Here is a 15,239-nt window from a genome sequence, read left to right on the forward strand (position 1 = left end):
ATTCCTGAAAGCTCCCTGTTGCAAATCAGTACAGAGTAACTCTGATCCCAAAAGGTATCTTCAGCCAACACAGGGTTTTTAGAAAAAATTGAATTAGGTGTCACAATAAAAAAAAAATGAAATATTTCACATTAAAGTCTATATGTCCAGTGTTTCTTGAAAGAGCTGAAGATCTACCAATACTGGGCCCACATTCCTGCATGGCAACAGCTAAGTGGAGGTGAGCATTTTCTGCCCCCCTCTAAGAAACTTTCCAATTCACCATAGTCTCCACTCAGTCCTAATTGATCTTTCATGTTATAATTTGGGCCTCAATTTGCAATTTGTGTTTTTGATTCACACTTATAATTATTTCTTCACAAAGCAACCCACTTCCACCTTTGTCCACTAGCACACGCAACACACACACACACACACACACACACACACACACACACACACTCCTTTAGTCATTACTAGTTCACCAGACCTTCAGCCAGTTTTCAGATCATGTCACATAGCTTCATATGAATTCTTCCCTCTGTCTAGAATGTTCTTCCCCCATCCTAGCAAGCTTGGCTCAGTGGATAGAGCGTTGGCCTGGGGACTGGAAGGTCACAGGTTCAATTCCAGTCAAGGGCATATATTGTACCTGGGTTGTGGGCTCAATCCCCAGTAGGGGGCATGCAGGAGGCAGATGATCAAAGATTCTCTCTCATCATAAAAACATCAATGATCACTGATGTTTCTATCTCTCTCTCCATTCCTCTCTGAAATCAATAAAAACATATGTTTGTTCTTTCCCAACTTGCTTAGCTGTGCCTATTCTCCATTCAAGTGAGGTCAAGTATACCTTTCCTACTCTTCCATACCACGTCTACCAAGTAGAATGGATTTCTCATTCCTTTGTAAACAATTTGTTGCCTGTATATGATTACATATGTAGCTTTCCCCTTCTTGCCTGACAGTAAACTTTCTGAAGGTAGGACCCTTGTCCCTTATCTTTGTATCTCTAGTGCCTATTTTAGTGCTTGGTACACAATAGAAAACAATGAATTTTTCATGAATAAATGAGTGATTTTTCTGTGTGAGGGGAGACTAGCTGGGAAGAACAGAACACTGGACAAAAGGAATAAATGATTTATGTTCTGAATTATACATCCATATAAGAGAAAATATACAAAATGTTAATTCAAAACACTCATCTCTACATAACTAATTTTCCCCTTTATATTTATAAGAATTAATAAAACACACATGTAAAATATAACCATTAAATTGAAAAGGACTGAATTATTTATCTAACTGATATAAATTTTTTTCACAACTAAAATTTTGGCATTGTGTAGTGTATACCCAGATGTTTATATCGTCATAAATTACTTTTTTAACCATTTATGGCAATTCAGAAAACTGCATCTGGTATTTCTTATATGTTTCCTCTAAAATCACCACTTCTGCCAAAAACATCTATAAAGAAATCCCTCAAAAGGTTTGGGTAACAAAGCGTCTGGGAATGTATTTGGCCTATGTTCAACAGGACATTATATGTTTTCTTATATAAATCATGTCCTGGAAAATGGAATGTCTTTATTTAAAATAAAAACTCTGCCATCCAGCACCCAAAACGTAGTTCCATAAAAAATACTGTAAACTTCTCTTATATTTGTAGTTTTAACTCATGTTTTTATACTTCATTCTATAGCAGGTTTACTGGGTCTCATTTTTACATTCTAGATTTTCTTTAAAAACAAAACAAAACACACTAAGGCAATTTTCCACTCTCAACTCATAGAAGACTTTTTTTAAAAGCAGTGACCAAACATTCCCTAAAACAACAACAACAACAAAAACAACAACAACCAGTAATGGAGCCCTTTAAAATAAGGGCATAAACTAGCAGACAGGCTAAAAGATTTCCCCAAAGCTAGAATCTAAACTTGCACTGTTTATGAAGACTTATTTTTTTTTGTGTACCCCAAAATTCACCACCATTTTGAATAATAGTTATTAAAACAAAAACTATTTTGTTCTTTCCATTTCAAATTTATTCCATCTTCTTCATTTCAGCAGGGATTTATTTTAAGAATGATGGTACAGAACAAGATGTGAAAGAAGAAAAAGAAAAACATCCAAGCTGGCCATAGACACAGCAAGATAACACTTCTTTCAATGGTTCCACTGTAGTCTACCGTGTTTCCCCAAAAATAAGACATCCTCCGAAAATAAGACCTATTTAGAAGTTTCCTTCTGAGTGAAATATAAGGCATCCCCCCGAAAATAAGGCCCCCCCAGGCTAAACATGAGAGATTTGGTCCACTGATTCTGAAAGAAATGGGGTCACAAGAAATTCACCAGGAAATTCAGGAATTGGATTGTTATGATGATGTTCCAGAAGATGATGACATGATTGTCACTGAATAAATGAGTAAATTCTTGATACTGTAGGATTCACAGTTTGTCTGGTTTGTGTTGACAACTACCGTACTACCGTACCGTATACAGAGGTAATAAATTTCCTTTATTTTCATTTAACAATAAATGTGCACCGTATTCTTCTTCATGGAAAAATAAGGCATCCCCTGAAAATAAGACCTAGTGCATCTTTGGGAGCAAAAATTAATATAAGACACTGTCTTATTTTCGGGGAAACAGGATAGGTTTACATAGGTGTGTGTTTTCTCATGAATAACAATTTCATGGAAATTATGAACTCTGATCAACTCAGAAGAATTAATGAGTGGTACTGACCTACCTGTTTCATTAAAAAAAAAAAAAATCAATAAAAAATAGGGTGATATGTGAATTAAGTCTTTGGAACTATATTGAAAAAGAACACTTTTAGCCCTAGCCAGTTTGGCTCAGTGGATAAGAGCACTGATCCCCAGGTTCAATTCTGGTCAAAAGTATGTACCTTGGTTGCAGGCTTGATCCCTACCCCATTTAGGGGCATGTGTGGGAGGCAACCAATTGATGTCTCTCACGTCAATGTTTCTCTCTGTTTCTCTCCTCTCTTCGAATGGAAAAATATCCTTGGGTGATGATTAACAACAACAACAACAAGAACAACAACAACAACAAAAAAGGAAGGAAAGAAGTGAGGGAGGGAGGGAGGGAAATAGAGAGAGAAGGAGGAAGGGAAAAAATAATAGAAAAATATTATTTTCTGGCAAAATGTTGCAAGAATAACTTCTAAAAGGAAGGAATGCACTAATTCTTCGACAAGCCAACAATATCTATTAAAGTACAGCAGCACCTCTATCATCTTAGGATTTTCTTTTATTGTTACTTTCTCTTAGGGGGTAGGGGATGAGAGAGAAGTTTGCACACTGTCAAGATGAAAGTCCTGGAAGGGTTTGGGGCTCTGCTCAAGCTCCTTCCCATGGAATATTCCTGCCCCTTAATGGGGTTCTCTAGGAACTAAATATGCACTGTCTGAAGAACACTGTTGTACACCATTATCTGAAATTATGAACCTATGATGTACCTGCGCTGTGTCACTTCCTTGAAAAAAGGAATCCTATCTAGTTTCTCACACAGCATCAAAAATGAAGCCAAGTAGTTGGTTGTCATTAAGAATTTAATGCCTGATAAGGCACCTTCATACTTTCCATCCAGAGCCTAAACTCACAAGCACAGTTACACGTACATGGCACTAACAATTACGTATTCTAAGAATGATAGAAATCATCAACAATTACTGTTTTAATCCTGGTATTATATACAATAGCTCCCTTTTCATGTTTAACAAGACTTAATCATCTCATTTCTGGTAGCAATGACATAATCAGCATTTTGAATAAAATATCACTTTTTAAAATGAGTTTCCTAATATTGTTTAAATGTTGAAACTGCATATCAACTAATCATCAGTCAACATACGCTTAGAAATAAAACAATACTTTGCCTCTACGATTCAAGTCTCTATGTACCTTCTTACAACAAAAGCCAATCTGTCCTTTTCAAACTTGTTTCTCCTGGCAAATATTTTTGCTGTCTGGCCAAGTTTTGTGTTAAAAATAAAGTACAGTATTACAACATCAATCAACATTTAAAGTACTTAATGATCTGTGAAAGAAAATATACAATGATTCTTTTGAAACAACCAAGCCAATCAAAGTTTTATTTATATTATCAAATCAAGAGTGTAGCTTTGAGAAAATAAAATCACATTTGGGTTTAAAGATATAAAAGCAATATCAAGTACTTAGGTAATAAAAGAAAACAGAATGTTAAGAAGAGTGTAAATGGCAAGAATAGCTTAAAGGCATAAGAGAACTCTCTCTACCCCCTACTTCCTGTCTATGCAGTACTGGCCTTTTGCCTGCCTTTCAAATATCAGTTGTATAAGCATAATTAGGGCTTTTTCTACAGCTAATACTGACTCCACAAAGTAAGTCCAAAGGTACTATACATTTACAATGAATATTAATTGTAAATTTTTTACATGAATAGGGACCTAGGCCACTTAAGTCTTGTCATTTATAACCAAAATCTGAAAATCTACTACTGAGAGCTTAAATGGATGCCTGAGTAAGTACTAAGTAGTGTAAGAATTCTGATATTTATCTACTATGATAAGAATAACTCAGGTAGATGTCTAAAAGGGGATGTGGCTTCAGACATTCTAATAGCATGACATATAACACTGAGCTGTCACCGATTCTGAGGAGTGACAGAATACTGCTTTTCACCTCCATTAGTTAGCCCTGCCCTAAGATAGCAATTCCCTCTGAGTTGCTCATGTCTTCCAGATAATGCTGCAGCCGCACTAGCCTTCAATCTAATTTTCCCAATAAATTCTGTCTCCAGATAAGAGCAACCATTTCAACATTGAGGATACTGTCCTCCTTCAAAGGGGATGGAGATATACAGAACAAATATAAGTCAGTCTATAAAAAGCCATTTTCCTGACAGGAAGAAAAGATATAACATGAACTTTGGCCAAAGGTAAAGCATCAGAGTCCAAATTTCAGTTTCTTTAACTTATAAAATGGAACTAGTACTACCTACTTTAAAGTTGCTGTGCAGAGTAAAAGAAGTAACATACAGTAAATGTTATAGAAAATGTCCATGGTGCTCAATATAAAACTGTGTGCCTGCTGCCAGCTTCCAGGCCCTCTGAAGCATTTAGAATTCCCAGACTAGCCGAAGCCGGTTTGGCTCAGTGGTAGAGCGTCGGCCTGCGGACTGAAAGGTCCCAGGTTCAATTCCAGTCAAGGGCATGTACATTGGTTGCGTGCACATCCCCGGTAGGGGGTGTGCAAGAGGCAGCTGGTTGATGTTTCTCTCTCATCGACGTTTCTAGCTCTCTATCTCTCTTTTCTCTCTGTAAAAAATCAATAAAATATATTTTAAAAAAAAAATTTTAGAATTCCCAGACTAGCCAAGTCCTTCAAAGTAAACGGAGGACTTGTAGTTGGCCAGTAATCTGCCTCCGAATGAAGTTATTTCGAGAGAAATGACCTCACTTGATCTACTTTATAATTTTCTGAATTCCTAAAAACCTCTTATCTCCTGACTCCTGCTGGATGTAGGCCCACTTACTCTGGCTTGTCGTTTGGCATCCATGTTTTAGAGGTTCTTGTCTGCTTGCCTCTTTAGCCTCCAAGTCCTGTTTCTGTTGTCTGATAGTATCTCTGCTGTGCCACCTTCTAGTTCTTCCTGTTTCTAATTTCTATTTTATTTTAGGTGGTACATGAATTTTGGCAAGGGAAAAGTTCATTCTGTGCTTTGGTGCTACTATGACTAACCCAGACAACTCAAGTTGCTGCATTTCTAGATCCCTTTATCACCTTTAGACAATCTTCCATTGTTACCTACTAAATGCAGCCCTACTTGAGGACTTTTAAGCAGAGATTAAATGAGCACATGCCATCCTTGTCAGATGTTAGATTCAACAAAGCACTTGAGAACCACCTGATTTTCTGAGATCCAATTCATATTCCTAAGTACAGCACTCAACATGGTGAACTGACAAGGCTTAAGAGAAACCTTATAAGCATCAAAAAATACATGAGTGGCCGTTATGTAAAGCACCATCTATAATCATAAAAAGCTATTTATGCCCAGACATTCATTACACAAAAAGTTACTTTCACTTGATGATATTGCACTCTCTATCAGATGGCTTTAAGTAGGATGGCTTTAATTCCCTTTAAGCTATTCTTAAGTAGGACTGATTAGAGAAGACATAAACATAAAAATCAGGTAAATCAAATTAATCCCCTTGATGGTCAACAGAGTCAAGCCCACACAACTGGACTGCCTAGATACCAAGGAAAACTAACTGGACAGCCAGGGCCAATTTATGAGTCTGATTTCACTAGGACCGTATTCAAATGGAAGCAAATTGGTTAATGGGAGATGGAAATGGAAGACACACAACAAAGGAAGCTGGTCTTACTCAACTGCACCAATGCACAGGAGATAGTTACAACTAATTCAATACTAGTTTGTAGGAAAAAGAGAAAAAGGAAAAGAAAAGAAAAAACCTACTTTGTTTTTTAAGTTGTTCAATTTGTTCTTCCTTTAAATCTAATTGCTCTGTGAGTCTTGATGCTGAATCCAATGCAGCATTTGCTTCATCCAAACGTTCCTGAAGAAGAAAAGTTCATTAAAAAGCAGCAGGTAACCCTGGCTGGTTTGGCTCAGTGTACAGAGCATCAGCTGCAGACTAAAGGGTTGTGGGTTCAATTCTGACAAGGGCATTATCTCAGTTGCCTGAGGGAACCAACCAAACAATGCATCTCTCTCACACCCTTGTTTCTCTCTGTCTCTTTCCCTCCCTCCTACCCTCTCTATCAATGGAAAAATATCCTCCAGTGAGGATTAATTAAAAACAAAAAACAAACCCCAAACAAACAAACAAACAAAAAAAGCAACAAGTAAAGCCCTGGCCAGAGAGCTGACAACTGGTTAGAGCAGCGTTTTTCAACCGCTGTTCTCCGGCACAGATGTTGCCTGGTGTGCCGTAGGTGCAGACAAGACAAGAATTTTATAATTTTTCACTATTTTGTTTACTTAATATTTCATAATAAAGTAATTATAAAATACTTTCTTTGTGTTTATTTGATTCCTATTCAAGAGAATTACTTTATATATAGTCAATATAGGCACAGAGTTAAATTTTTTAACATTTTCTAATGATGGTGTGCCTCGTGATTTTTTTCATGAAACAAGTGTGCCTTTGCCCAAAAAAGGTTGAAAAACACTGGGTTAGAGCATCATCCCAATATGCCAAAGTTGTGGGCTCAATCTCCAGCCAGGGTACATATATACATACATTTATATTTAAAAAATAAAAAGCAGCATGTAAAAACTATTTCACAAATAGGGCTATTAGACTTCCTAGAGTCATCAACACTTTTCATTTCTGCTGATGACCTTGGGCAAGATGAAGCAACTAAAGTGTGAAAGACAGAACCCACACTTTATTTTTTTTTTTTTTTAATTTATTTATTTATTTATTTTTACATATTTTAATGATTTTTTTTTTTTGCCCCTTCCCTCCCTCCCCCATATCCCCTCCCTCCCCATAGTTTTATGTCCATTGGTTGTACTTATATGCATGTATACAAGTCCTTCGGCAGAACCCACACTTTATAACACAATACTCTGTTAAGAGGAACTAATCAGAAAAGACTACTACAAAAAGACAACATGGTGACAAAAGTTAAAAAAAAAAAAAAAAAGGCCGAAACAGGTTTGGCTCAGTGGTAGAGCGTCCCTCTGCGGACTGAAAGGTCCCAGATTCGATTCAGGTCAAGGGCATGTACTTTGGTTGCAGGCACATCCCCAGTAGGGTGTGTGCAAGAGGCAGCTGGTCTATGTTTCTCTCTCATGGACGTTTCTAGCTCTCTATCCCTCTCTCCTCCCCTCTGTAAAAAACCAATAAAATATATATATATTTTTTAAAAAGGTGACAGTACTGAATAAAAGCTACAAAAAGCAGAAACAGAAAATCAAGAAAGATAGTAACAAATGTTCTTTTTCATTTCTGTAAGCCTGATGGGTATAAAGTGATGTTACATCATTACTTTTTATTTCCCTAGCTACTAGTGAATTTGAGTGTTTTCTCATGATTACAGGACAGCTAGATCTGCTCTTCTGTGAAAACCTCTTTACATACATGTGATCTTTTAGATTTTCTTACAAGAAACTTAATATTTTTAAAAACATTTGCATATTACCCTTTTATTATATAGGATACTATTTTACAGCCACTCAATAGTTAATAATTTCAAAACTTTATAGGAAATATGGCTTTACTTATTTGGAATATTAATGAGCCTGAACAACATAACAGATAAACAAATTTTATTTTCCACCAGTGTCAATTCATGACTTAGAAAAGTTTATCCTAAATCTAAAAGCAAGTCACTTTGGTGTCTTATCTGTTCATGAATGTTCATTTTATTTACATCTTATGATTTTTGTATATATGAAATATAGCATAATAATAAAGATAAAAATATTTTAAAGGATTATTCTGCAAAGGAAAAATTTAATGGGATAACATAAATTGCATCAAAAAAATATTTTCAAGGGAAATTATTTCAACCAACCTGTACTGATATCAGTTTTCCTTCCAAATTTTCTGCCTTTTTCTTCCATTCAGCTCCAAGCTGTTTGTGCTTTTCTAGTTCAGCAGAATACATAGCTTTTTCCTCTAAAGAGGAAAAAAATTACATAGTATTTTGCAATTGTGCGATAAAATTAGAATTTTAAACCACTAGAAATTTTAACAATTCAACAAAAACATTTCATATGTCTCAACAATTATAGATGCCTTAGTGATAGGGTTAATGGAATTACGGTAATGAGATCAGTTTCTCCTGCCTAACTGCTTCTCCAGCTTGTCCATCTTGCAAACTCTTCCCCCCCCTCCAGAACTCCACCCAAATATTTCCTCTTTGGCAAAGCTTTTCCTATGGCCCCAGTACCATATACTTTGTACACATGTTCCGTTTAGTATTATATAGAGTAGATCTAAAATCTTATGTTTAAAATTCATTTCAACCATGAGTAACCCTGAAGGCCTAAATATGTACAAATTTAAAGAATGACTAAGGCACAAAACTAGAACTCTGTTGCTTCATTAGCCTCATATCCCCTAATCACCCACTTGCCCTCACTAGCAGTTAATTCATTGCCAGTAATTACTGAATGTATGAATAAACAAATGGATGGGTGAATGATCTAAGGGGGTAAATCGGAGGATGGGAGATAGATGTGAGAAAGCATATTCAGTTATCAGGGTAAAACTGCTCCAGCCATTATTATGTCTCCAAAAACTATTTTCCACCAGGACTAGAAAACATAATTACCTCAAAGTATAGATGAAGAGCTAAGAATAGGCTCATCAATATTTCAAAGGACAGCAGTTACTGATATTAACTCTTTGAAGTGGATTCAACCTCTAACCGATACCTTAAAAACCTAACCATCTTTTCTACCAGTGCTCTCTCTTCCTTTGTATCCCCCTCATTATCGCGTGATCATCCTTTTTTGTTACACTTATAGTTACCCAACAATCTTAATAGCTCATAACATACTAAAATAAATTTTAATAATTACTATATATAGTTTATGTTCTCTAGTCTTAATTATAAAAGCAGTCTAAATTAACTTGTTGATGACTACTTATCTTCCCCCCCCAACTAGTGGGTAACCTTTCAAAGATATCCATATCCCCAGGCCTAATCTAAAATGGCACTGAAATAAGCCATAATTCCCAATAACTAGGATAATTTTTCTTCAGTGAGAGACTAACCATACTACTCACCTTGCTGGAAATGCTCTAGTACCATCTGCAGGTTGGAGAGTGATAGAGCATACTGCTTTACTTGTTCTCGAGACATAGAAAGCTGCAGGGCAGTCTCATCCCTTTGCTTGGAGACTACGTTCAATTGTTCCTGCAATGACTCTACCTGCAAATTGGCCTGATGGCTTCAAATAAAAAAGAATAAAAGTCAAACTGTTTCTATTTAGGTTCTTTACAAGCTGAAACATTTTCCGTACATTTTGGTGGAAAAAATGCAAATTAGACTTCATAGTATTTAGATAACTTAAACAAGACGAAGTCTTGTTCCTACTTTTTTTATTTTGGTAAAATATATATAATATTTACCATTTTAATCATTTTTAAGTGTAGAGTTCAGTGGCACTACAGTAAGTGCATTCACATTATTGTATAACCATCACCAACCACCATTCACCTCCGGAACTTTTTCATCTTACCCAGCCAAACGCCACACACATTAAACAACCCCCATTCCCCAGCAACCATAATTCTACTTCCTGTCTCCATGAATGTGACCTATATTTTATCGCATTAAAGAAACTTGAAGAGTGCCTCTGATCTTTGTTCTCCCTGTTTTTAACCATCCTTCTTGTGAAAGTGACTCTAAATGGCAATCAATTTTACAGACAGCATTGCGTAAATAAGAACCGTCACCACGAGGAAAATTAAAAAAAAAAAAAGCAACTCTATGATGTAATTTATCATAAAATTCTAAGTTCTAAGGGCCCTTGGAAGGCATTTTGTCCAGCTTCCAATCTAATGAGCAATGATTCTATGACACCTCATGCTGTTAACATGTGAAGTCATGATGAAGTCACAGCTTTCCTAAGGTGAGCCCATAGATTAGGGGTGTCGAACTCAATCAGAGAAGGGGCCAAAATCTAAAATCCAGCCTAAATCGCGGGCCAAATGGTTTACTGAACAGTCATAAACTGTCATTGTGATGGAAACGCAGCGGAGTGCAGTGATGACAGCGCGGTGCAGGCCACATTGCAAGGCCTGGCGGGACGGATTTGGCCTGCGGGCCTTGTGTTTGACACATGTGCCATAGATTAACTGATCTGTTTACTAGTTAATTATCTTTTACCATCATCTTTCTGTGTATTAAATAACCTCTACAACTGCCCCAAAAGATAAATCAGAGTCTCCTAAGAGATTTACATAGCACCTATCCAAGCTTATGTCATTGATGTACTTCCTTAATGTATAATTATTATATACAAAATATTGTAATAGTCTTTCTTGGGTTTTTAATACCCAGTTAAATTCTTACTCGAGAAGCCCGTCAAAGTCCTTTTAGAGCAGCTACTCTGAAGAAACTTTACCCAGTAGCACCCTCTTGTGGAAAGAGCAGTAAATTGATAAACAGGAGACAACTGCCCTTAGAGACAGGTGTCTCTTGAGTTGTATTCAATTTTGCTGGTTAGAAAATCAAAGATAGTAAAGACAAGAGTTTAACAGATTACCACATGTTACTGTTGTTAGGTAGGTTTGTAGATTTGAATTACTTATATAAAAATATTTAATGAACATCTATTAAACTATGTGTGAGAACATGTTTGTGGGAAGGGTACAAAATAAATGACATCATTCCTACCCTTGGTAACCTTACATTCTATTTGGGTGGGAGAAAGTATAAGATGAGTCAACATTACCTGTATAAAGTATAAATAGAAGTGCCCTATCAAGACTCAAATTACTATTTGAGTTGAAAGGAAATAGTATCATACCAGGGTTTGGTTTGGGGTTTGAGGAGTGGGGTGGAAAATAAAGCATTCTTTAAGAAGAAAATGCTATTTGAAGAACATGTGGGATTTGACAGAAAAACTGTTAGGATCAGGCCCAATTTCAGGTAGAAGAAAGAACATAAACAAAAAGTAGAAAGAAATAGAAAAATAGCTGTATCTGAATAACTGAATGATAAAGTTTGGATAATGTAGATGATAGTGAGAAATAAGACTACTGATTTTGGAAAAAGGAGTAACAAGATCATCTACTCAATGAAGGCTATTCTGGCAATTATGAAGGGTAAATGAAAGGGGGCAGAGACTAGTTTTAATTAGAGAAAAAAGGGCATGAGTGGGGGGGCGGGCAACGAGGAGATAAGGACACATATGTCCTTAATCAAATCAATCAATCTATCTATCTATCTATCTATACACCTGGTTTTTCAAAAGTTCTAAGAAACCAAGAGTTAATTCTTACTGACCCAGTTTAATTCTTCACCTTGCTACTTCCTTTACTCCCTTTTAGAGCCAAACCTTGTTCAACCTCAGATCATTTGATTAAAAATAAAATCACACAAATTTAATTAAATTAGTCCTTTAGGAGCTTGAAAACTAAATGAATCAGTTGGGATTTAAGCCTAAACTCCTAAATGATGAGAAGCAATTATTTAGGTAATGGTTAAGATTCCAAGAAACCTCACTTTGAATGCCAGATCTAGTTAAGAGTTAGACCCCAGTATGAAACCCCCACACACTGCCTGACCTCAGAAAGGTTACTAAACCTCTTTTCTCTAAGTTTCTTCATCTATAAAATAGACAAAATAAATCTTATAAGAAAAAAAATAAGGCAAAATGTGAAAAATGCTTATTGGGTATTATAATCAAGATTTGTTAATAGTAAGACTAAAAAAAGGGAGGAAGTTACCTTGCATTTTCCATTGCACTAGAGGATGAAACTAGCTTTTCCTCCAATGCTGTGACTTTCTTTCTTAGATTAGCCTCTCTATCTTCAGCAGCCAAAGCTTCACGGGTGTAAGAATCTTCTGTTTCTAAAAGATGGTTACGCAATCTCTCTAGTTCCTGGTTTAAGCGTAATTCTTTGTCACGTAAATGTTGAACCTAGATAGAGGACATTTCTTTATTTTTCTTCTATAAAATGCTCCCTCCCCCTCCACAAGCCACTACCTGTTATCAAATTTCCCTCCAATTACTGAAGTGTATTAACTGTATATTATTTTCTCATACTGCAAGATGTATTTATGCTAGGAAAAAAGTCTCCTGAAATGATCCTGAATATTCATGTGGAAGGTTTCTTTTGTAAGACCTCATGCCTGTGGCTATGATAGTAAATGGAATTACACAAAGATTAAATTTTTGTCACAGACTACTTTTTCAGTAAATCTCATTTTTTCCATATTTTATGATGGGAAATTTTTTCTTATATCCAAGATATGCCTTTGTTTTCACTTTTTTATTTAAAAAAAAATCAAGGTATAATTTAATTTCAGATGTACAACATAATGATTAGATCACGATTTTCACTTTTGAGAACTGAAGCAAAATGCATTCTAGATCAAAATCCTACCATAGCACATTAGAGCAAGAATAAGCAAAAAACCGCCGATGAGAGAAATTCATTTTAAATGCTAATGTTGACAGTTTTCTTCATAATTATTAAACTTGGTGTTTGAATCTGTTTGTTTAAAGTGAAAGAATACCTCATTCTGCAGAGCAGTGTTTTCCATCTGTTTCTGTTTCAGGGCAAACATGACTTGATCTCTCTCCTGTTGAAATGTAACCGTCTTCTCCTGCATTGACTTAACCGTATTTAAAAGCTGATTTAACTCCCCTGTCTCGCCCTTTAGGAAAGAAATAAATTCAGCTTTAAATAAAAATACATTTAAGAAAGACATTTCTTCATTAATTAATTTTAAAATATAGTTATCCATGTGAAGATCAAAAAAGGGAAGTCTGAGGAGCTGTCAGTCTAAAGGAGCCTAAGGACTCACGTGGTACCCTGGATGGCATCCTGAAGCAGGAGAGGGCGTTTGTTAAAAGTTAAGGAAATTCAAATAAGGTGTGAATTTATTTATTAAAATCTTTATTGTTGAAAGTATTACATATGTCTCCTTTTTCTCCCATTAACTCCCTCCAGCCGGCTAAAGTGTGAACGTTAGTTAATAGTAATGTATCAATATTAGTTCACTGCTGTTACAAGTGTACCATAGTAATGTAAGATGTTAAAAATAAGGGGAAATTGGGTGTGAGGTATATGGGAATTCTGTACTATCTTTGCAACTTTTCTAATAATCTAAAATGATTCTTAAAGAAAAAGTTTATTAGATATATGCAAAAAGAACTCAAAAGACACAGTCTCTTCAAATTTACCCTAAACAACAATGTTCACAAACCCCAAATCACTCAAAAAAAGTGTGTGCTCACGTGTGTGTGTGTGTGTGTGTGTGTGTGTGTGTGTGTCCATTCATCAGGCATTCACAATTGTTGCTGGAGAAAGTAAGTATCAAGATGCTGGCAGAGGAGAAATAGGGAAGTCAGTATTATTATTTTTAATATATATCTTTTTATTCATTTCAGAGAGAAGAAGAGAGGAAGAGAGATAGAAACATCAATGATGAGAGAGAATCATTGATCGGCTGCCTCCTGCAGGCCCCACACTGGGGATTGAGCCTACAATATGAGCATGTGCCCTGACCGGGAATCAAACTCTGACCTACTGGTTCATAGGTCGACGCTCAACCACTGAACTATGCCGGCTGGGCTAGGGAAGTCATTTTATATGTACAATCTAATTCTAAAGAATATTTTGGCAACAATTTAATGAAAGAAAGCAATTGTGGAATGATAGCTTGCTAGAATGGTTAGGAAAAGGAATGATTACATTCCATACAAATACAATATATTAAAAACAGCAGGAGGGGGGAAAAAATAACCATTACAAAAATAGGGCCATGAGCCTGGCAGGTGTGGCTCAGTGGTTGAGCATCAACCTGTGAACCAGGAAGTCATGGTTTAATTCCCAGTCAGGGCACAAGCCCGGGGTTGTAGGCTTGATCCCCCTAGTAAAGGGCGTGCAGGACACAGCCAATCAATGATTCTCTCTCATTATTGATGTTTCTATCTCTCTCTCCCACTCTTTTTCTCTCTCTGAAATCAATTTTTAAAAAAACAAACATAAAAAAAAATTCGGCCATGAAATTAAGGTGATAGCTGCAATTCTAGAAAGCACAAAAAAGTAACAGGCTATTTATAGCCTGTTTTAAATCTGCATACCTTATTGGTCTATTTATAGTCAGGTATCAGCCCTAAGACACTACACCCAATTTTGGTTAGTGAGCAATAGAAAGCTTCTGCTCTCAAGAGTCTTTTTCATACCAATTCCAGCGCAGCACCACAAGAAGCTAAGACGTTATATGTAAGGGAGAACACCTCAACACTGTTAAGTGTACCTACTTAATCAAATGGCAAAGAAGGGAAATATTAAACAAGACTTTTCTTACTAAAGTGAAAACTACATGAAGCATTTCCCAAACCTTAATCTAGGATTCTAAGAGAGAACCTAACTGGCAAAAGAAGTTAAATCATTTTGTATCTTGTGCCTGGCAGTACATAAATGCTCAAGAAGCACTAGCTGAATAGTCCCATTTCTTTTCCAAACTTCTACCACTGAAAATATAGAAATCAGAGTAATAAACACTACCAAAAAGCCC

General features: G+C 36.0%; 1 protein-coding gene across 4 annotated transcripts in view; it reads right to left on the reverse strand.

The window, feature by feature from the left end:
• TRIP11 (thyroid hormone receptor interactor 11) overlaps positions 1-15,239 on the reverse strand; it is a 62,290-nt gene that overhangs the window by 15,123 nt on the left and 31,928 nt on the right. For all 4 annotated transcript variants that reach the window (XM_036411592.2, XM_036411593.2, XM_036411591.2 and 1 more), the window contains 5 exons: positions 13,230-13,370; positions 12,437-12,630; positions 9,767-9,930; positions 8,547-8,650; positions 6,478-6,577 (listed from right to left, as the gene is read on the reverse strand). In XM_036411592.2, coding sequence (XP_036267485.1) covers positions 6,478-6,577; positions 8,547-8,650; positions 9,767-9,930; positions 12,437-12,630; positions 13,230-13,370 — 703 coding nt within the window. The remainder of the gene's footprint in view (positions 1-6,477; positions 6,578-8,546; positions 8,651-9,766; positions 9,931-12,436; positions 12,631-13,229; positions 13,371-15,239) is intronic.

This window comes from Pipistrellus kuhlii, unplaced genomic scaffold, assembly GCF_014108245.1.
Source record: "Pipistrellus kuhlii isolate mPipKuh1 unplaced genomic scaffold, mPipKuh1.p scaffold_m20_p_41, whole genome shotgun sequence".
NCBI classification, from domain to species: Eukaryota; Metazoa; Chordata; class Mammalia; order Chiroptera; family Vespertilionidae; genus Pipistrellus; species Pipistrellus kuhlii.